At 46.1% G+C, this 23124-nt stretch overlaps 1 protein-coding gene across 6 annotated transcripts in view; it reads right to left on the bottom strand.

Moving 5' to 3' along the window:
• Positions 1-23124, bottom strand: part of MKNK1 (MAPK interacting serine/threonine kinase 1) — a 46717-nt gene that overhangs the window by 1645 nt on the left and 21948 nt on the right. For 5 of the 6 annotated variants that reach the window (XM_020877142.2, XM_020877143.2, XM_070468207.1 and 2 more), the window contains 10 exons: positions 21603-21704; positions 19186-19283; positions 15889-15968; positions 13917-13990; positions 11744-11848; positions 8400-8455; positions 4797-4892; positions 3091-3285; positions 2270-2434; positions 1037-1080 (listed from right to left, as the gene is read on the bottom strand). In XM_020877142.2, the coding sequence (XP_020732801.1) occupies positions 1037-1080; positions 2270-2434; positions 3091-3285; positions 4797-4892; positions 8400-8455; positions 11744-11848; positions 13917-13990; positions 15889-15968; positions 19186-19283; positions 21603-21702 (1013 nt within the window). In that variant the 5' untranslated portion in view covers positions 21703-21704. The remainder of the gene's footprint in view (positions 1-1036; positions 1081-2269; positions 2435-3090; positions 3286-4796; positions 4893-8399; positions 8456-11743; positions 11849-13916; positions 13991-15888; positions 15969-19185; positions 19284-21602; positions 21705-23124) is intronic. The other variant, XM_020877144.2, reaches the window with a different exon arrangement.

Here is a 23124-nt window from a genome sequence, read left to right as displayed (position 1 = left end):
CCACCAGAGGAAGGGCCACGGCACATGAAACTCACCCACATACATCCCTCTCCGTCAGGATGGGGGGCTCTAAGAGCAGGGGCTGTGCCTTTACGTCTGAGTCCCAGAACCCAGCTCTGGGTTTGCTGAATCAGTATTCTAAGGTGGACCTGAGGTTTGGAGCCTCAAAGATTCTGGATGCAGCTCTACAGAGTCAGGGAGGAACCCAAGTTGGACTCAAATGATTTGTGATTATAAAGTGTAAGACTTCCCTGTTTAATTCTGGGAAACTGGCCAGGAGGTTGGCTCCCAGAGTCTTTAGCCCTGGCTCTTGAGGAATAGGGAGTGCTCACTGGGAACACGATCTGATGTTAAAAGGCACTAGAGTCAAACAGATCTGGTTCAAAGTCTCACTCCCTAGGCTACTGGGTATATGCATGTGTGCTCAGTCGTGTCTGACTCTTTGCAGCACTATGGACTGCACCCTTAAGTTACCTTCTATTCCTCAGGTTTCTCATCTATATAATGGAGCAATAGGAACATCCCTCTTTTAAATTTACTGTAAAGCTTATGGGATACTATACATGCAAAGCCCTTAGTACGAAATCTGGTGGGTGGTATTTCTTATACAGTGACTATTATTACTGTCTGTCTAGTAGTGTATATGACTCTTGGTCCCTCCACCTTTCAGGGCCTGGATTTCTGCTCCTTTTAGCAACCCCCTGCAGCAGAAGGGAACCTTGGTGTGCTTTGGGCTGTAAATAGTGATTTCCAGCTACGATTCATGAGGATCCACAAAACAGGTTTTTCTTCTGCAAACAGCCTAGAGAGGGATCTTAAAGATGCTGGGGCAGGGGAAACCAGGTGAAAGAAGAGAAGAGAGGGAGCAGATTTACTGTAGAGAGAGACAAGGAAGAGAAGCTGGGAGAGGGTGGCCAGACATCTGAGCTTAGAGATGGGCTCCACGTCCCCCACCTTGGCCCCAGCATGGCTGAGAGCTTGAAGGGAAAGTTAAAGCCAAATGAGGAAGGGAGGTGAGTGTGACAGGAGCATTTACCTCTGGAGGACTTGCGGCGTGGGGAGTCCCCTTTCTGGAGCTTGCTAGAACAGGAAGGACAGATGTGTGGGTAAGTGCTGCCCCCTCTTTCAAGAGCAGCCCCTACCCAAGCCAGCAGAGGGGGCAGCTTACTAGAGGTTCGGGCCCAGCACACCGACTTGCCAGGCATGCCGGCAGAGTCAGACCTTCCAAGGAGACAGCAAGCAAGGCACAGCACCCAACCCAGCTGCCTCTGCGTGGAGGGCCCACTCTCGCTCCCTGGTGAAGTCCTAATCACCCTCCGAGACCCCAGCTCCAGGGTTACGTCCCCGTGAGACATTCCCCTCGTCCTACTGCTCCCCAAGCCCTATCCCAAGCAGAGGTGGGTGCTCGTCCTGAGGTGCCGAGCACTTTAGATAAGCATTTGCCATCCTATCCTCATGTCCCCTTGGCTCCCTCTCCCCATCAGAACATGAAGACAGGACCCTGGTCCTGCTCCTCCCACTACTGCCAGAGCCTGTCATGCGGCAGATGCTCAGTATAGACAGAAGCTCTTGGGTGGCCGGGAATCAGCCACTTGGAGACCCATGGATTGGGTCCCCACTTGTAACTGGGGCTGGCAACCAGCCCCAGTGTCAAGGGCCTGGCAGATCAACGAAACAGTAAGATCACAGGAGGTGTGGAAGACCCCTTGGAGGGACAGGGTGTGCTATCTTGATTAACTGAGGAGGATGCTTAAAAATGTTTTCGAGTGAAAACTTGGATCCTTCCTTGGGGAAAACAGCAGCATGTGCCTTTCAGGAAAGCTGCAGCCAGACCCCAGCACCAGAAGTTATGAGCCCCCACCGCAGCTGCACAGCAAGCAGGGTGGCTGGGCCTTGCTTCTGCACACTCCCAGGTGGTAGCATTTCTGTGTAAGTGGTGGTGCTCCCATCCAGGCTGCTCCCTGGGCTGTGTGCCTCTGCCAAGAGTGGGAGGCATGCAGCGAATCTCCCAGAGGCCTCTGTCCATTCCAGAGACACATGGGTCACCTAGGGGCTTAGTTTGTGGCCAAGGTTAGATCCAAGTCAGTGATCTCTGTAAGGGGTCAGCATGGGGTGAGGTCAGAGGTCAGTCAGTTCTCTATGCACAGGGGATGAAGCTGCCATCTGACTTCCCTCAGCAGAGGTCAGCCACTTGGATGTGAGAGCTTCCTCATGGTTTTGCTGCAGGCCTGAAGAGGTAGATGCCCTCTCTCCCCCCTGGGTAACTCACCCCCTGCACCCATGGGTGCTGCAGAACTTGGGCAGCGCTCAGTCTCTGCTTCGCATCTCGGACCAGGAGCTTGGAGATGAGGTCTTTGGCCTCGCTGGAGATGTGAGCCCAGTCCTTGTCAGGAAACTCATACTTGCCTTTCTGGATGCTCTCAAACAGCTTGTTCTAGGAAAAGAAGATTCCTCCTGAGGCCACACCAGCCAGGGGATGGGCAGGGTGTGCCTGTCATGGTCTGATCACGTGGATCTAATTGCCCTCAGCTGCAGGTGCAGCTGGTGGACTGGGTATTTCCCAGACCAGGGCTCCTTCCCCAACCCCTACCCTCCCCTGAATTGTTACACTGCACAGAACACCCTGGGTGGGTGGGATGGCTATGCTACTTGGATGGTCAGGTAGGTGACCAGTGAGGAATGAGCAACTAGAGAATAATGCCCAATTCCTTAGCCCTCCATCCAGATGCCTGGGCTCATCTCCCCCCACCATCATCCTTATCCATCCTCCTCCTCCCTCGACATATGCCGCTGTTACAAACCTCCTGTCTTCATTCGTCCTGTTCCTTCTACTTGCATTTCATGCTTCTCCTCCCCTGGGGCCAGACTCCACCTCTAAGACTCACTCAACTCAGGAGAGATCTTCTCTAACAACCTCCCCTGAACTCCTCAATGGCTGAGGGCTTGATTACCTCCATCTTACCTGGTGGCTGCCCTTGGCCAGAGAGGGACAGGGCACGATCCACCCCCTTCCAGATCAGGCACAATCACCGAGCCCTGTCCTGCTCAGCCTCCCACAACACCTGACCCCGCAGCGGGCCCTGGGCTCACCTGGCACACTGTGCAGACCTCTCCCCGGTCCCAGCCACAGTCGGCCCCACAGTGACCCACAAAGGGCGGGTAGCCACTCAGCATGATGTAGAGGACCACGCCCAGGCTCCACAGGTCGCAGCGCTTGTCGTAAAAAGTGGCCTCGTCCGTGAAGACCTCCACCACCTCCGGGGCCATGTATTCTGCAGAGCCGCACTGTGGGGCCAGACATGGGAAAGGGGGAATGACAGAGAAGAGAAAGGCTCAGTCCAGGGAGAGGACTATAATGGGACTTGAGTGGGAGGATGGAGTTGCAGAGGAAGAAGCTGTCAGGAAAGTCAGCCAGAGAGCTTGCTAGGTGCCACCAAGGCACTTAGAAAAGCTGGGTCACTGGATATTTGTAACCTGAGTCCTAGCATTCTCCATGATTCACAGCCCAGTTAGTTCCAGGTCACCCCTCTGATCTTCTCAGGTCTTTCTGCAGTACGCAGAGACCCTTGGTCAAGAAGCTCCAGGCATCTCTCCTTGCCCTGGCTCTCTGCACACAGTCACACAGTGAGCAGGTACTTCCATGTCCCAGGAACACAGCTCTCGGAGGACAGCCAATTCCACAAAGCAAGGATTTCGTAAAGTGAAGTCCTGCCAAGCCTCCCTGCTAGCTTTGAGCATGGAAGTAAAAGAATTTAGAATTAAGATACCATCAAAGCTAAGAGAGCTCTTAGAACAAAGCCAGTCTCCTCAGGTCTCCCATTTATGGAGGTGAAACCAAGGACTAGAATGGGAAGGGGGTTTTGTTTAAGCATATAAGTAGCAAACTAGGACAAGAAACCATGATTCCTTCCTCCCATCCTTGCATAGAAGGCTGCTGATAAAAACAAAATATATTCCTTTTACTCCCCTCTTCATTATTCCAGGCTCACTGGGAGACAACCCTCCTCCCAACTCCCACCCTACAAAACTAATTTGGTGGGAAGATGGCGAGTGCAGAAAGAACATTTTCTTTGTTATTGGCAATTAGAGTTAATGACTTTGAAAACAGGGTACCTCAGTGTGGTAGAAGCTAACACAGAAACATCTCTAATAATGTTGCTTAGTATGAGACACGGGCATATTTAATCGCAAGTCTTAAAAAAAGTTATTAGGAAAACTCACTTACGAAGCATGCAGATCTCAAAAGAATTATATAATAATTAAGAGCATAGCCAGTATGTATAAGAGATGTCTGAGGAAGAAATAGCTTCCAGCAGCCCATCTGGGCAGGAAATGGGAAGTGAGAGAAGCAACAGGATAACTTGGCCAGGCTTACGTGCAGAGTCTGGACCTCTCAGTTCTCATCACACCACAGAGACATTCCCCATCCTCACCACAAAGTGGACGTGCCCCAACTCTGCTGTGGGAATGGGAGCTATCCACACGCCCATGAGCAAAAGGGTGGGCCTGGGAGTAGTGCCTGTCACCTGGGACAGGGGTCAGGACTCAGCCAGTTCTTATAGATACAGCCTGTCTCCTCATTAGCAGTGGACCCACCCCAAACTAAAAGCTCCAGTGTCAGATTCATTGAGTAGGGGAGGGGTGGGGGGTTGGGGGTGGTTATCAAGACAAGAAGTGAGGCTAAACAACTCAGGTAGCAGTAGATACACTTGGTTTCCCTTCCTCAGCCCTCAGTCTCCAGAGCTTTGGTGACAGCAGCGCAGAAGGAGAGGGCACAGGTGCCCGGCCATACATACTGGAGTAGTCAGCTCTGGTGTGGTTATGGGGGTGCAGGAGTTGTTCAATTTCACTCCACTGCCCAAGTCAAAGTCACAGATCTTCACCGGAGACACCTGAAAAGGAAAGCAGGAAGCAAAGTTACAAAGAGGAGCAACTGAAGGGCACTGTGTGGGTACACAGTCATGTGGCCGCCACGCTGAAGCCCAGCTTTACCTGGTGGTCATTTTCCCCTCCTTGAGTGAACCAGAAATCACCTGAGGATCTGTCCTAAGGTGTCCTCTTCTCCGTGCTCTTTCCTTATTTCCTGACTAGGGGAAAATGTGTGTACTACCTGGGCTCAGACTGTTGTGAACTTGGTAGAAGACAAGGAGCAAACCTATGGATTTCCTACCAACAGGGCAGGTTGCAACTCAAAAGTTTAGAGAACTTAGTATGTATTCCCTAAGTATGAACTATCCTTTGTAGCTCATTCACTGCAGGGCAAAGGAGTTTGGCACAAAACCCCTGACCACTTCAGGTGGCTTGGGGTGACTGACCAGGTTTTGCTTGCTTGGGGCTTTGTCGGTTTAAGCACTGAAAGTTCTATGTTCCAGGAAAAATCCCTCAGGCTGGGAGGGCTGGTCATTCTGGGCAGCAGCAATGTAGCAGCCTGGCTCCCCTGGACTAGACACTGCACCTGAGACCGCAAACAGCACAGACCATCTCTGGAGCCACGTGGGAGGCCGCTGTGCACACAGGTGGTGTGAGAATGGTCTGCGAGGTGGAAGTAGCACAGTGAGTGAGTCAGAGTGCCGGTCCTCTCTATTTGCCTGCCGCACCTCCTACCTCTCTTTTCTCCCTCCCTTCCTTTGCTCTCCCTTATAGTCTACCTTTCCTCTTTTCCTTTTCACTTAGTTTCTCTTGTGGTTAAAATAGTGGGTTGGCTACGAAGTTCATTTGGGTTAAATGAATTTTGTGGCCAACCCAATATATATAACATAAATTTTAACTATTTTTAAGTTTACAATTCAGTAGCATTAATTATACTCATACTGTTGTGCAACCATTACCAGTGTCTTTCCACAACCGTCACATCACCTCAAACTGAAACTCTGTACCCATTAAGCAATAACTCATTCCCCTTCTCTCCAGCCCTAGTAACATTTAATCTACTTTCTGTCTCTATGAATTTGCCTATTCCAGATATTTCATTAAATGGAATCACAAAATTTGTCCTTTTGTGTCCAGATGGTTCATCCAAGTGGTAGCACGTGTCAGAATATCATTCTGTTCTATGGGTGAACAATATTCCAATTGTACAGATATACCACATTTTGTTCACCCATTCATCTGTTGGATTGTTTCCAGCTCTGGCTATTGTGATTAGTGCTGCTATGAACAATGGTGTTCAAGCCTCTGTTTTCAACCCTTTTGGGTATATACACAGGTGTGAAATTGCTGAATGTTATGGTAATGCTATGCTTAGCTTTTTGAGGAACTGGTGTTTTTCACAGTGGTTGAACCATTTTACACTCTCACCAGTAATGGGCAAGAGTTCCAATTTCCCTATATCCTCATCAGTATCAGGTAAGGCTTTATGGGGGTCCTTGCTGCAGCAAGGGGAGCAAAAACAAACAACAAATTCCCTTGTTTACTCGCCCCCAATGGCATGGTGAGCTTGTTCCTGAATGGGGTGAAGGTAGGGGTGTGTCCAGGAGTCAGGCAGGAGAGGTGGCTTAAGTGGTTTTGTTCAGCTCTTAGGTGGCATCTCATCAACACTTTTTATTTTCTGTTTTCTGTATTATAACCATTCTAGTAGATGTGAGGTGGTATCTCACTGTGGTTTTGATTTGCATTTCCCTGATGACTAAGGATGCTGACCATCTTTTCTTACTGGCCATTTGTATACCTTCTTGGAGAAATGTTTTTCAAGTTCTTTGCTCATTTTTTAATTACACTGTCTTTTTGATGTTGAGTTTTAGAAGTTCTTTACATATTTTGGATATTAAATCCTTATCAGATATGTGATCTGCAATATTTTCTTCCATTCGTGGGTTGTTTTTTCACTTTCTTGATGATGTCATTTGACCCTTAGTTCTCTTTTAATTTTCATTTGTCAACCATATAAAGGGGCAACAAACCTGTGTCATGAAGATCAAATGAAACAAAGGACACAAAAGTACACTGTAAATCAGAGGTGCTATGACAGAGTAGTTCAGAGCACCAGTCCAGGGTCAGACTACCTTAGTTTTAATCTCTCAAGGTGTTAGTTACTTAGTCATGTCTGACCCTTTGTGACCCCACGGACTGTAGCTCACTAGGCTCCTCTGTCCACTGAATTTTCCAGGCAAGAATATTGGAGTGGGTTGCCATTCCCTTCTCCAAGTTTTAATCTCTGCTACTTATCAACTGAGTGACTTTGGGCAATTTCTTAATCTATCTAAACTTCTGTTTCCTCATCTCCATAAAATGAAAATAATAGCATCCACCTCATGAGATTTTATAAAAATTAGATAAAATAAGTGTAAGTGCCTGGTACAATGTAAGTGCTCAAAAAATGTTAAAACATAATTATTAATATTAACCATAATGATAATCATGATAAATTATAGTTTTATGCCAGAGCCATGGACAGGAAGCCACAAGCTCTTATTTGAGTGAATATATTTCTGTTTCCCACAAAAGCATTGTAGTAGCAGGCTGATTCACACGTTCCCTCACACTCACTCCTTATTTATGAGCTCTCGCCTAATCCAAACCAAGACAGGTGTATCATGCATATGTACATGTATACACACAGAGCTAGGAATGTGGGCCATCAGAATAACCTATGCCTAAACCCTCCTAACAAATAATCTGTCAAATTCACATATGCTTATGGAAATGCAAACAGATTTATTTCCATTTACTAATGGATTAAGATAAAGATTAAAATAGGCTGCATTTGGGGACTTCCTTGCTGGTCCAGTGGTTAAGAATCTGCCTGCAAATGAACATGGTATCAATCCCTGGTCCACAAACTAAGATCCCATGTGCAATGGGGCAACTAAGCCCACGCTCAGCACTACCAAGCCCAGGAGCCACAACGAAGACCCAGCGCAGCCAGAAACAGATAAATCAATCCAACGGCTTAAAACATAGGCTGCATTTGTTCAACACCAAGTATAAATGCCTTCTTTTTAATGTGTACCTTTGGAAATAAAAATGGAAGCACAAACCCTTTTTAAGAACTTGCTTCCTAACTATAGCTTGTAGTGGTAGACAATATTAGGCACACATACTGTAACATAAACATCATTCACAAGCAGAGATTTGCTTGATGTAAGATCGAACTGTTGTTTGACTCACATCTACTGCTCTAAAAGTAGGTGCACTGGACTAGAAAACAATCACTGTGTGCAGGTCTCATATATTTTACAAACTCTCAGGTTTACGACAATCTGCTCATAAAGAACACAGAAGGGCCCAGGACTAGCCCTGTCTGGGATGTAGAAACACTACACATTAGGATAACACTCTTACGTGTCTGTAACAGTCAGTTCAATTGGGGCTGAGAGAGCCGCTGATGATTTACACTGAAAGTAAGGACGGCTTCCCTGCGTCTGTGTCAACTGTGACACCCCAAATCAGGCCCCAGGTACCTTTTCTGGAGATTCACACAGTATATTTTCTGGCTTCAGATCGCGATGAGCAATGCCTGAAATGACAAAGAACAAAGAAATGGTTAACATATACACACAATTATCAAACATTCCACACACAATTAATTTTTTCCAAATGCTGTTGTTCGCAGATTAATTCCCAATTATGGTACATTAAAAAATCAACGAGCTACAGGAGGCAGAAGTAACCAGAGACACAAACAGAAAGCACAGTTGATTCCGCAAGTTCTTCTGAAGCAGAAGCTTTAGAAGTCTGGCAGGGATAAGAAGGGCTAAATGAATCCCAGCCAGCCCACCTCTCAGCACTGCACTGCCAACCCAGAGTAAGCAGCCTAATACTAACCAGAGCAAAGAGCCCTCCAAACAGCCCTGCTTGGAACAGAAATGAAGAAATAATTAGTGTCTTGTTTAAGAGCATCTCAGGGGGCTGCAACTGCTTTACCTCATTTCTTCTTGTGTGGCCAACTTAAAAAAAAAAAAAGATTCCTTCAGTAGGACTCCCTGAATGTTCAGAGGATTGAGTTAGTTAACAAATCTCCCAAAGTTTGTCTCCCTTCTCACTTGCTCTGCATGTATAAGACAGTCCTATCAGAAGGTCAGCAAGGACTACTTTGGCCCAAGGGTGCTGTTCTTAAGAACCTCCCCTGTATTTTGGGCTTCCCTGGTGGCTCAGTGGAAAGAATCCGCCTGCCAATGCAGCAGACGTGGGTTCAATCCCTGGATCGGGAAGATTCCCCCTGGAGAAGGAAAAACTCGTTCCAGTATTCCTGCCTGAATAAGACCACGGACAGAGGAGCCTAGTGGGCTAGTCCATGGGGTCAAAAAGGAGTAGGACACAACTTAGAGACTAAACAACAACAATCCCTGCATTTTGGTCAGACCTCCTTGAGGGAGACTGCAGATAGCAGCTTACCCCATGAGACATTAAAAGCTGCTGACTTGGCCAATAAGACATCTGGGGGTAAACCATCTTTTAACCAAAAACACTGACAAAGACTCATGGCCATGGTGTTCTAGTGGTGGACACAGAAACCTCCCATTCCTTTTTCCTCCTGCAGAGTGTGGTGCAGAGATAGAAAGGCTGTAAAATAGAGTAAAAGTCCAACAGCTACTGCTTGGAAGTACTGGGAAGCAGCAGAGGATTCATGGAATAATGGAGAACAGCAGACTCCGCTTCACTATACCTCCCTTGCTGATCAACTTTGCCGGCAGCCCTCTGGCTCACCGGCAGGAGGCAGAGGCCCAGCCCACCAGACGCTCTTCACTAGGGAGGAAGAACCTGAGCTCCAGCACGCTAAGTAACTTCATCAGTCACCTAATTGAATGAGAACCCAGAGCAACTCAGTCCAGGCTGCACAAATTGAGCCAGGCTGCAGCTTGCTGCACTAAAAGTGAAAGATATTTTCCATTACAGCAAGTGCTCCCACAGAAGGATCACAAGCCACACATGGAGCCTTACTCTCCAAATAGATGCCCATGGCCCCGTCGTCCCCTGGCCTGAGAACTAAGAGTCAGCCATAATAACAGGCCTGCCTCGGTGAGCACACCGGCCATCGAGCTGCTTCAGTTCATTTCCCAGAGGTTGAGCTGCACTGTGTCCAGTATTTAAAAGCATGGAACTTGTTTCAGGCTGACCCATTCTAGCCCAATTCATCTTTCAGGTGTGAAGTTATTTAGAAAACAGCCAAGTTCAGCTGCAAATCGTTTTTCATCCCCTCCAACTTCTAGTCACATGGGCAGCTGGCCATCTAGATGTTAACCAGCTCACTTCAGAATTCCTAAGACACCACCAGCCTCTGGTCCCTGTAGTGCATTCTGGTGAAAATAAATAAATAAATAAGAAATAAAACCACCTTTACCCCCCTCCAAAGTATGGATCTTGTAAAAAGCGTGACCCAGTTTTGCAATCTACCGAGGCTGCTTGGGGAGCAGTTGTAAATCTCTGTCAGGCAGGTGTTACGTACATGCATCCCAGCTTTCAGAAACAGAACTACAGCTATTCATCATGCTGTGCAAAGTACAGACGCCCCCTTCTAGGAATTTTCATCCCATGTGCAAGTCAGGCCCCCAGCGTGGGCATAGAGCAGTTTCCTCAGGCTCTGGAGGAAGCGAGGTGGATTGGTGAGCCTCCCCTCCTGCACACGCCTCACCAGCTGCACTGTATTGCTGGCACAAAGCAGGATGCAGGAGCATCATGCCTGCAAGTGGACCTGAGTGCTCCTGACCAGTGAGGCTGGCCAATGTCACAGAAGTGAAAGAAGCGGAACTAAACCTCAAAGTATGTGCTCCACTCCCACCCCAAGAAGGCAGGACATTTTTCTTTAAGGGAATTAGTGTAAGGAGTAAAAATGCTGCCTGCCTGGTTGGGGTGGAGGGTAGAGGAAATATTTTTGAAGAACTACTAAGTGCCAGGCACTGTGCTCCACTATTACATGTGTACAACACACACACAATTATGTAAGCGAATTGATACATATAAAAGACATAGGACAGTGCCTGGCACATAACAAGTGCTACATAAAGTGTTAGCTACTGTCAGTGACGTCATTATGACCTCTCTTAACTCTCACCACAACTCTAGGAGGGAGCCAATGGTACTGGGAAAGCACATAGCTAGCAAAAAAAGGTGAAGACAGAATTCATTTTTGCCATGGTACTGCTGTTAGGCAAATTTTAAAATGTATGTGATAGTAAACATATTTCCAGAAATGTGAAAACATATAATGTGCAAAAATATTTAATTGACTACAGAAGTTCTAGATAAGGAACCATACACTGAAGTGTAATTCAAACAATAGTAGCCTGCTACTTACCATCACAATCAATGTTCAACAGATACCTCCAACTTACCATGTTAATAGAAAAATGCATTTCCCATTTATTGTGAACAAGATATAAACTACACATATACTACCATGCCAATTTTGAAAAGAGAGATACAGGTGATATATTTTAAAACACTAGACTGAATAATACCCAAATATTCATCCTAGAATCTAGTTTATATTATGCATGATTTTTGTATTCTTCATTAGTAAAGGAAAAAATCACTCACATACATACACTCAGACATCCCTTGTTCAACATGAAATCTATTTTTCCCCTCCTTGCTCCTTTTCCTGTATCCCTAGTCTGCTTAATAGTTCCACAACCACCTGCCATCCATATCAGAAGTATAGGAGCCACCCTGGCCTGGCCCCTCACCATCCTGGGTGTGCCTGCTAGCTGCACCAGCTCCCAGCCTTCTACCTGGTCTGTCCCTCTCCCTTGTCCCTCAGAGGCGACCAGCCAAACCCACCCACTAAGGCCAAGGCCTGGCTCACCCTTGGTGTGCAGGAAGTCAAGGGCGGCAGCGACATCCTGTACCACTCGGCTGGCTTCTCGCTCATTGAAGTGCTTCTGCTTCTGGATGTGGGCCAAGATGGAGCCTGAAGAGCAGAAGGGGCAAAGAGGATTGTCTTTTCAGGCTCTAGTAAGAGTAGTAACTTCTCAGAGGCCAAGTTTTCAAAAGTTTCAGGTGGGGACACAGGCTTACTCATCACTGAATGTCCAGCACCAGTGTGGTATCTGGCACAGACCAGGTACCAGCAAAAAACTGGACTGAAAAGAACTGGGCAGCTATCTTCTGCACCTGTCTATGATGAGTGCAGAAGGGCAGATGTGGGGGTAGATCTGGCTTCTGAAATTGAAAGGAACTAAAAGTGACTCCACCTGGGGCTGGGGGCCTCTCTAGAGGAACTTTTCCTCCCTTGCATCTGAGCTCAGGTCCAAACAAGAGCACAGGCCTTCAGGTGGAAATGCTACACCTCTACTGGTTGTGTAAAGGTCTAGAAAAAGGGAAAAAACTGCTTTCTCTCCTGAAATTTCCCATTTATCATTATTATTATTATTGCTGTTATTTTGTTGGCAATGGCTAATATTTATTGAGTAGTTGCTCTGTACCAAGCACTATGTGGTATTTAAAAAATAGATTATCTTATCCTCACTGCAACTGGACGTAATGTACAAAACAGGGTAATCCTCACTAACCTGAAGCCAAGAAAGGTTAAGCAACTTGTTCCAGATCACGTATCAGTAAATGGAGGCGTCATCAGCAATCGAGCCCAGTAAGTCTGGCCCCGGAGCCTGTGCAGACCTCTCCTCAGCAGGACTTGTGATTTGACTGCTTTGGGGGATAGGATTCTCTGAGTCAACCAAACACTCTTTTTTACCCACTGAGTCTGGCCTCAGTAGAGTGACATGGCTACAGATAAACCTGGCTGCATCAGTCATCTCAGAACAGGTAATTCACAGTGCTAGTGTTGCTGGGTGAAGCGGGGCACACACAGGCGTGAGCATATGGCTTGGTTCCATGTGGTCTGTGCTCACCACTGGAAGCCAGAATTTCTGGCCTGAAGGTGCCATCTCTGTGCCCCACAAATGGCACATGTTTACTTATTACCTCTGGCTTTTGACATGGGAAGAGGATGAAAGATCTTTCACTTGCCAGAGTAAACAAAGGATCCCAATACACTGTGGAACATTCTGAGAAAACTGGCTCTAGGTTAATTCTTGGGCTTGCTCAAGTCTTGTTTCCAAATTTGTTAAAAGGGAAGGTGAAGAGTACATGTCTGCAATAGCCCCCAGTACACCCAATTGTTTTAATAATATTAACAGCTGACATTTATTAAACCTTTAGTGCTCACTGGGCACTGAGCTAAGCATATCACATGAATTATCTCATTTAATCTTGACAGTGTTCCAAAGAGGTAGGAGCTGTCATTTCCCCTATTTACAGATTACAGAGAGTACCATTTGGAAAGGTTAGATGACTTGCTCAAGGTCACACAGCTAGTAAGAGATGGAGCTCCCTTAACCACCTAGCCCCTCCCTGTGTAGAACTCCACTTGGCTCCAGACATCCTCCTTAACCTTCACCTTGCAAATGTGATCTAGGGATGGGCGAGTGATAGGGAGGGAAGGGGCTTCTCTATGTCAGAAAGGCAACTTAAATATATATTCCAGCGGTCATGTGTGTGGGTGATGGCAGAAGCAGTGGTGGTCAAGAATGGCATCTTTTCACCTGCAGGACGGCACTTCTCAGGCCTCCTTTCTATTCTGGTCTGTGTCCTAAACAATGCGTCCCTCCTCTTCTCTGGTGAGCCTTTTTGGACTTCTCAGTGTATGTAAGAGCTACTGCCCCACAATTAATTCCATTAAATAGTGAATATGTCAAAACAATGGATTGATAAATCAATGATGAAATATATCTATATATGAGCCCTATTATAATGAGAAGGCATTTATAGAGTGCACATACCAATGACATTCTAAGTCCTGCAAAATGCTAATTATCATCCTTCCCTCCGGCCTTCCTTCTCCCAAATCAAGGGCAGTTTTAAGTCCTTCATCCTTTTTATTAGTTTGACTCATTTTAGAAGTCTCTGGGATTCATGATGGATGATCACTACCCTGGGTCTTAATCAGAAGTCCGAACACACGCTCAACAGTTAAGTACCTCCTTGCAATTTCTCAAAGACCAAGTAAAACCTTGTGTCGTCTTCAAAGAACTCAATCAGCTCCAAAATGTGCCTTAAATAGGGGAAAATAGGAGGAAAAGAAAAAAGGGAAAATGGTGTTATATATTGAAGCTCACTTATAAATAGACAAAAAAAACCCCAGATACTCTGTAACGGGCAGAAATCAACTTGAAATCAGAATGCTTATTAAAGACCCAGGTTTAAGAAGTAGCCAACGGTGTTAGCAAGATTCAGGTCACCTTATCTTTCCATAATGTTCAGTCTCTGGTGTTTTCACCAAGTCTGTGCTGTCAAACCCCAACCCTAAAACCCACTAGGTAGAGTTATAAAAAAAGTCCCGGTCACATTAAACTGAATAAAATCTGCAGCCGACTGGAAGCAATTGCGGCTAATAACACTGAATAGTAGGTATGTGTCCTGGAGGCAAGCAGCAAATAATTACTTGCCCTCCCTCTTGCCCATAAATCACGGGGCAGTATTTACATTGCCTGGAGAAAATGGAAACATCTGTCAAATAGACTTGGGGCCTAACGTGGGCACCGCTAGACCCTAACTGCTAAGCGCTACTTAATGAAACGGCCGCATTCCCTGCTACCATAGCACTTGTGGCCTTCCCCGGTGAGCACTCTCTGTCTGCCTGAGCATTACTGCGTTCTGCCAACAAGGTCGTCTTGTAACTCAGTAGGGAAGCCACCAGCCTGGATATCAGAGGTGTTGGGGGCTTTTTTTCTTTTAAAGAATGAAATAAACCAAGTAGAGTCTGTAATGCTGAACTCAGAAGCTGCAGGGCTGAAAATAAAAATCTGTCTCTCATAAAAAAATGCTGACCACTTTGGGACAGACACTGGGCTTTTACTAGCAAAAAGGCGTCTGAATAAGATGGCCAAAATGGCCTAATTTGAAAGAAGATTGTAGAAGCAGTGCCTGGAGTTAAATCAACAGCAGCCCCCTTCTTCCAAGCTTAATGACAAAGCCATCAATACTGGCCACTGGCTCCCTGCTGACCCTGCCATGACAGGAGAGAGCGGGAAGCGGAGTCTTAGAGGTAACCCTGATTTAAAGCCACAGTGGGAGAGCCACTCATTCGGAGTTGGTGGTAAGCAGAATAAGATGGGGCTAGAGACCACCTTGGCCCAGTTATCAAGCAAAGAGTGTTAAACAAGGTTTCAGGACCCTTAGTGGTGGCTGAAAGTCAAAGTTGCTCAGTTGTGTCCAACTCTTTGCAACCCCATGGACTCTATAGTCCATGGAATTCTCTAGGCCAGAATACTGGAGTGGGTAACCTTTTCCTTCTCTAGGGGACCTTCCCAACCCAGGGATTGAACCCACATCTCCTGCATTGCAGGTGGATTCTTTGCCAGCTGAACAACAAGGAAAGCCCAAGAATACTGGAGTGGGTAGCCTACCCCTTCTCCAGAGGATCTTCCCGACCCAGGAACTGAACCAGGGTCTCCTGCATTGTAGGTGGATTCTTTACCAACTGAGCTATGAGGGAAGCCCAAGTAGTAGCTGCACATATGTAAATATGACAGAAACAGAAAACAGCACAAATAGTCTCCATAGTATCATCATCCTCATCTATTTACTAAAGCAGGTCCCTATAGATTTCTACTAGGCAACACTCAACCTACTTTCTACAGGTGCTTGCAAGAGATAAAGCCTATTTTTTTCCAAGCAGCCACTGATTCAGATTGCTTGCTCTTCTAACTTGTCTAAATTCCTGGTATGTACAGTATTTCAGCCTACACAGAAGACAGCTTCTTTGCTGCTGCTGCTTCTCTCTATCTCTCTCTTTTAAAAATTGTAAGATGGAAGGAGTTATATACAGTTGTGGGGAAGGAGCAAGAGCTAACTGCTGGGGTCGTGAGATAGTGAGAAATAACTTCCTTTTCTGTAGCCAACCATCCCCCACTCCCAGAGAATCAGCAAGTCACCCAACACTATACTCACTTGTTTCCTTGACACTGATATAGTGTCTCCACCTCCCGAAATACCCTACTCCGACTGTGTCCTGCGTGTTTTTCGATGATCTGTGTGAAAAATAAAACCTGTCATATACACCCACCTGGTCAAAACACTCCCAACAGGTGCCCTCTGGCAGACTGCAAGGCCAATTCAGCCGAAATCCAGTGTCAAGCACAAGTCTGGAGTAGGCCATGGCGACGCAGGTGCTGTGCTTCTGTCAGCAAAGCAACAGACTGGCCCCAGGACCTTCTAGCCCACCTGTTTGACTCTGGCCAAGTACATCGCCACTGAAGCCTGTGAGGGTGCTACTCCAGCAGCCCAGGGGAGACTGAGGCAGCCAGCAAGACAAAGAACCAGCTCTACCAAGCTCCTACTGAAGGCATCTCTCTCTGCCTTAAGGCTAAGAACTTACACACTCTACTGAAGGATCTTCTAGTGCTGGAGGAAGAGCAAGGGGATAAGGGATACAGTGAGGAGGCAATCAAGCTCCAAGGCCCAGCTCAGATGCCGCTTCTGCAATTCTTCTGAGAACTTACCCTTTGGCAGGGACTATATGAAGTCATTTAGGTACATAATCTCAGTTAATCCTTACAACACAATCCTGAAAGAACAGGCAGAGGTAAAGCATTTTGCTCACAGCTCTGCTAAGTGGCAGGGCTGCTATTCAAGCCCAGAGCTGCTTCTAAAGCCCTCACTGTCCAATATCCACTTATATCTTACACAACTTTGCTCAGAGAACCTGGAGGCTCTGTCTCTCCAATGATGCTGTGAGCTGCTCCCCCTCCCCACCTATACCTGGAGATGCTTGGAAAGTATTGACTGAAGGAATGGGCCAGCCAACAGATGAGCAGGTGGGTTATGTGGGGACTGGGTGACTCTGCACATCTCTACAGACCCATCCAGAGCCCCAAACCACTGCAGGTAGAGCCTGCCAGGAAGTCCTCTGCAGAGCTGGCACTGCCTGACAGTCCCATGTGTGGGGTGGGCAGACACCTGGGTCCTTCATCCCAAGACTGTCACCAAAGACACTTCAAACGTCTCCAACATGTAGCAGCACACACATCTACAACCAAGTGTAATTTTCTAAACAAGTCCAAGTTGGTTAGTAGACCACTGGATTCCCTTTCTGAGCTGGCAGAGAGGCGTGGTTCTGGGGCACAGAAGCTATTCAGCTTGTTCGTTCATCAAGCAGATCAAAGTTAGGAAGAAATTCCCAGCAGGCAACTATCCTGCATAGTTGGATGGCATGATTTTCTCTGAGGAGGCAAAGAGCTCTTGCTACCAGAGATCATAGGGGTGTGCAAAACATGGAAAACTATGAGGAGTTACAAGGGAGGCTCAGGTCCAGATTACCTTGAAATTCCATTCTAAGAGTAAGACTCTAGGATTCATCAGTTGGATGGCTGTTGTGCAAAGCCCTAATAAAATCAAGTATAGTGGAGCCAGGCTGGAGAAGTAGCCCACATCTGGGGCACTTTCAAAGAACAGGAGAGACGTGAGACATGGGCAGCATTGGTCCTTTATTGGACTGGAATCTGGTGGTCCAGAGTCGACGATGAGAGAGTGAAAGAAGGAAAGAGTCTAATATTCCCTGGGTTACGCAGCCAGATTTCGCAGTCCAGGGAATCAGCCAGAAATATATATACATACATATATATGTATGTATACATATATATATAGAGAGAGAGAGAAAGAAAGAAAGAACGAAAGACATGGGGACCCAAGCTCTGATGGAGCAAAGGTGTTTTAATCAACATGGTGTGGACATACATACTGTCTTACAAGGTAGTTATTCTCAGCAAAGATAAAGATTAAAATTCCAGACTTACGAAACATAAGGCGATCCCTATTAAAGAGAGAGAGTTGTAAACAATCACTTTTTACCGTATGGTTCATAAGAAGGAAGAGGGTACTTATCACCAAATTGAAAAACTAACAAAGGAAATGCCTGGATTCCTCAGCCCTGGGAAAGGCTTGCCTCTCCTCTTATTCCGGAATATTCAGGAATTAATAAGGACCAGAGGATTCCTGACAGATCCAAAACAGCACACAGGAAGCCTCCTGCTAAATGCTTCCTGACAGGGCAGCATTGCTGAAACCGAAGCATTGCCACGCCCAGGTCTGGTATTTGCCCAAAGATGCCAGGGAGCATGGAGGAAGGGCAGTCTTGAAGAAGTAGTTCTGTCATCCACAAATGTATTAAATATTTGACAATCCATTTACATTTACCCACTTAGGCATATTTTTTTTTAATTACTTGGAATTTATACTGATCTGTTTAGAACAAGGAATCAAGATAATGCTTTTGCTATCACATGAAGCAACACTCCAGCAAAAAGGGCTGTGGCTTAGCAAAAGTGTTCTCCTTTATAAATCCATCTGGGACTATGACCATTTGGTTAAAAGGAGAAACATCTTTCAGAAGCCAGTTTGGCTGGGTTTACCCATTTGAAGCAGCAATGAGACCTGCTGGCTCAGGTAGATGTCTTGAAAACTTTGGTGGGTACCAGAATAACCTGGAGGGTTCAAATAAACATTGCTGGGGCCTGCCCCGAGTTTCTGATTCAGCAGGTCTAGGATAGAGTCAGATGATTTGTGTCTCTAACAAGTTCCCAGATCATCAAGTTGTGCTGATGCTAATAATGTGGGGACCACACTTTGAGAACCACTGCTTTAGATCCAACCCTTCTTTCATGTAGTGTCAGCAAACAGAAGAGCAGAGGGGCAAGGTAAGCCACTCTGAGGTCATGTAGATGGAAAATACTTCTGCCTCAAAGCTGAGCACTTAGTCCTTGTCAACACACTGCTGTACATCACTTGTGCAGGTAGGTATTATCTTCCTTCTAGAAATGTGAGAACTGACACTCAAAAAGGTTCAGTGACTTGTCCCAAGTCAAACAGTAGTAATTTGTCAAAAAAGAGATTCAGATAGGCCTTCTAATTCCAAATCTGACTGTTTTCTGAAGCTGACTTCATTCACCAGAGGCACTGCCCTAAGCACTTTACACATATTAACTTATTTAAACCTCACAACAATACCACATAGGTTCTATTATTACACTCATTATACAGATGAAGAAACTGAAGGACAGAAAGGTTAAGTAACTTGTCCAATGTTACACAGAAAGTAAGCAGAGAAATCACCGAATTTAGTGAATACAGCTTTGGAGTTCCCATTCTTATTAAGCCACTATGCTGTGAAATGTAAAATGTATCTGGTTTAGGACAAGCTGGGATTCACTATCTGCAAAGTAAAGCCTGGCATCTAGATGAGACACTCACTTTGACAGCATACTCGTTGCCATTCTGCAGGCTCACGGCAACTTGAACTTTGGCATTGGCTCCCTCTCCCAGCAGTTCAGAGGTCAGCTTGTATACATCTAGAGGTGAAATGGAGGAGAAGCATAACAAGATGAGTCACCCCTTTGCAGAGAAGGAATGAAGAGCCGTGTCACTTGGCTTCCCCAGTCTGACAGCACAGGTGCTCAAGGACCTGGCAGTGCTCATTGATGAGAAAGGCCACTAATGCTCCTGACTGCCTTGGAACTCAGCTTCATGACAAGCAGGTCTCATCGCAGGATCTTTCTCCTGAGATGAGGTCAGTGAAAGGGGTTCAATTCAGCACATGCTTCCCAAGCACCTACTGTGTGCCAGACAACTTGTCAGACTCACAACAGGGACACAGTGAGGAATAAAATGTAGTCCCTGGCCTTTGAGTCACAGTCTGCTGGGGAACACAGACAGGTTTGTACACAAGTGACCCCAGAATAAACCAGAGAGGGACAAAACACAGTAAAAAAAAAAAAAAAAGAGCAGGGGAAGGGAAAGGTTAAATCTGCTCAGTGGATCTGGGGGATCCTCACAGAAGGGATGTGATCTGAATGGACATCATTAATTCACTCACTCATTTGTTGAGCACCTACTACATGACCAGTTCTGTACTAGGAACTGGTGATACAAAGGGGAATAAAGCACTGTTTTATTTTATGCCACACATAGTGGAAGTCACTGGAGATTTCTGAGAAGTTTCCAGCAGTTGCCCACAGGAAACAGGAGAGAGAAGTAAGATGCAAACGGATGCCTCAAGGTTTTTAGAGTGCTGAGTCAGAGCGATTCTAACACAGCAATAGCCCTGGGTCGAAAGTATATTTAGGTGATCTCCCAGGCTCACAAAGAGCATAAGCTCTCTGAACACCTTCCAAAGGAAGCCACAGCTCCATCAAGGCCTCTGCTGAGCTGACCTCTTCCTCCCTTGGCTACTAGTCTTCAGCTTTTTCCTTTAAAGGTAGCCTAGTGTTAAAACCCGCAGAATACTGTTAACCATGAAATTAGATTTTATCACTTAGTTATGAGAAACTCCATAATTGCACAAGTCATCTGTGAATAACAGGAAATACTCTCTTGTTCATTGAAAGAGAAAGACCTGTTGATTTGGAAACTATTCTAAAACCCTTGGGACTTTTCTTCATTCCCCACCCTCACCCCCTCTGCTATACACACACATCTGTTGTTAAACACAAACAGACAGAACCTTACACTAGGAACCTTCTTGGTTCCATCACTGTTTGGTCTTACAGCTGTTCATATTTTAAACGACGTGCTTCTCTCACAATGGATACTTGGATAGTAGCCTCTGCACATGTCAGGACAGATTGGTGGCTGGAAGTCCAATATTCCTGACTTATAAAGGGTTTGTTTTAGGACCACTCTACAAAACAATCAATTCACTAGTATGTCTGCAGTGCTGGAAAGAGGGACCCTTCAGGGAAGCTATTTCAAGTCTCACAATGAAAGAAACAAAAGTAGATGCTGGGGGTCACTTCGTCCCCTGAACACAACATGCACTCTTCGAATGGAGTCAGAATCATCCAGCACAAAGAGCTGCAATCTCTAGGAGCTGAATTCTCTACTGATAGAAGGTTTAAGTTTCTTTCTTTTTTTTGTCTGGCCATGCCACATGGCTTGCAAAATCTTAGTTCCCCAACTAGGGACGGAACCCAGGCCATAGTAGTGAAAGCGTGGAGTCCTAACCACTGGACTACCAGGGAACTACCTAGAAGATTTACATTTCATTTGTAGCCACGGCCTTTGGTGTTTCATCTTCCTCTGCCATGGTTGTTCTACCTCTCAGCAGCTCCTCCAAGACTAGCTGAGGGAAAGATCACAGCTGAAAAATACCAGGCAATCTTGCTCCATATGCGACTATGACAGGCTGCCTTTCTGTTCCCTGATGAAGCGCTCAGACCATTCAGAGGAGGCCTGTGCATCATCTTGGAGCTTTTCCCATCCTGGTGCTCTCTCTCTGTCACCCCCTTTCTATAAACCATCTCATCTTCGCCTTTTTTTTAAAAATTTTCTCAGCTTAAAACTGTCTTAGTCAGCTAGAGCTGCCATATCAAGATACCACCGACTGGGAGGCTTAAACCATAGAAATGTATTTTCGCACAGTTCTGGAGGCCACAAGTCCAAGACTCAAGGGGCTGTCAGATTCAGTGTCTATGATGCTTACAGATGCCGCCTTCTTGCTGTGTCCTCATGTGGCTTTTTCTCTATGCTCATGTCTCTCACTCCTATCTTTCATGCCTATCACATGGAAAAACATGAAGCTGGCTCTAAGATCTATACTCAGGGCTACCAGGATGCTGGCATGCTTGGGAAGTCACCGATCCAGTTCTAAGAGATCAAAGAGAGTGACCAACCTTCAAACTTTCCCGGCAAGGAATCAGTGGCCCGGGCCTTCCGCTTCTTCTTCTTCCTCTTGTCACTCTCTGCAATGGGAACTGGTTCACTGCTACCCATCTCTGGGAGAAGAGAGGAGATGGAAGGGAAGTATCACTGGACTGATCAAGCTATAAGTTCACCCAGAAGAAAGAGGAGGGGGGAGACCCAGGAGCTTTACACTCGTGGCTTTTAAATATCTATGAGGACTATTGATCTGTTTTGACCCAGGAGGCAAAATTAAAGGTGAACCATTATAGGAGATCATTAACTGTGGAAAGGAACTCAGACTGATGGGCTAGATTAAAAGAGGATAGCAGAAGCCTGCTGTAACCAAGCTCATTAGCACATGGATTTAGATGTGCCCCCAAACTGAGCAATGAATCCATAGCAGAATCCTACCCGTGACATCTTCCAGCCTCAGCACCAGAAAGGTAGGAGCCAGGGAGCTAAGCAGAAAGGGAGATGGGTTTGGGAGGGCAGTCCATACAAATGAAGTGACATGCTCAGTAACGTCCCTGTGGGTGTGCAAAGGATTCAAAAGGCCCTCAGTGGAGACTGCTTCCGTGAAGGTACAACAGGGCAGGAGTTCGGTTTGAGGGTGGCCCTAAATTCCTTCATGTCCAAGAGCATAGACTTGAGAGTCTGTGAGGCCCGGGGCACACTCTCCCTCCTCAGCTCCTTATTTGAGAGAATGCAGGTAGGGTCCATTTAGAAGTCTGCTGTTGACAGGTCTATGCTAAGTTGCTGGATTCAGTCATTTTACAAAAACATTATTATCTCTCCCTAGAAGGCACCTGGCTCTCCATCTTAAAGGGAGGATTTGTGAGGCAGACATTTAGACATTGGACAGGAAAGGGTAGGGTCAGAGAAAATAAAGCAGGAGACTGAGAGGGGGAAAGAGAAAAGGAGGAATAATGAACCAGTGGCCAATCATAGTCCTGTTTCTAAGACACTTTAGTAAGGGCCTTCCCCTGTTAAAGATAAATTACTTATAGAACATGTCATGCCCTTGATCCAGAGTGGAGCCTTAATACTCTTTGCCTGCAGTTAAAAATAATAAGATTTCTCTGAAGTCTCTGGGTCTAAATCCCCACCAGGGTGATTAAACCTTTACATCCTTCTAAAATAGAGGTGCTTGAGTGCTGATGGGGTATACAATGTGAAAGACTTTTAGACCAGCCTTCAGTAAACACAGGCTTGGGTTGCTGGATTTCTTTTTTTTTCCCCTGAGATTTTGAAATGGAAGCTGGCTCTTTGCCCACTGAGGGGAAAGGCCCACTCTCTTCTCAGAGGACCCCAGCTGAACATGATCAGAAAAACGGCAAGTCTGCTCAGGAAGATTGATTAGAGCCTAAGCATAGCTACTGTACACTGTTCTCAGAAGCAAGTATGCGACAGCCATTAGGAGAAAGCACATAGAACAATGGCACATTTCAATAGCACAATCCAGAAAAACCTGGTTAAGCAGCCAAGTGTCTAACAGCTCAATGGAAGTGCATT

This window comes from Odocoileus virginianus, chromosome 5 (genome assembly GCF_023699985.2).
Source record: "Odocoileus virginianus isolate 20LAN1187 ecotype Illinois chromosome 5, Ovbor_1.2, whole genome shotgun sequence".
NCBI lineage: Eukaryota > Metazoa > Chordata > Mammalia > Artiodactyla > Cervidae > Odocoileus > Odocoileus virginianus.
Note: the sequence above shows the minus strand (reverse complement) of the source record. Positions and strands in the feature narration are given on the sequence as shown.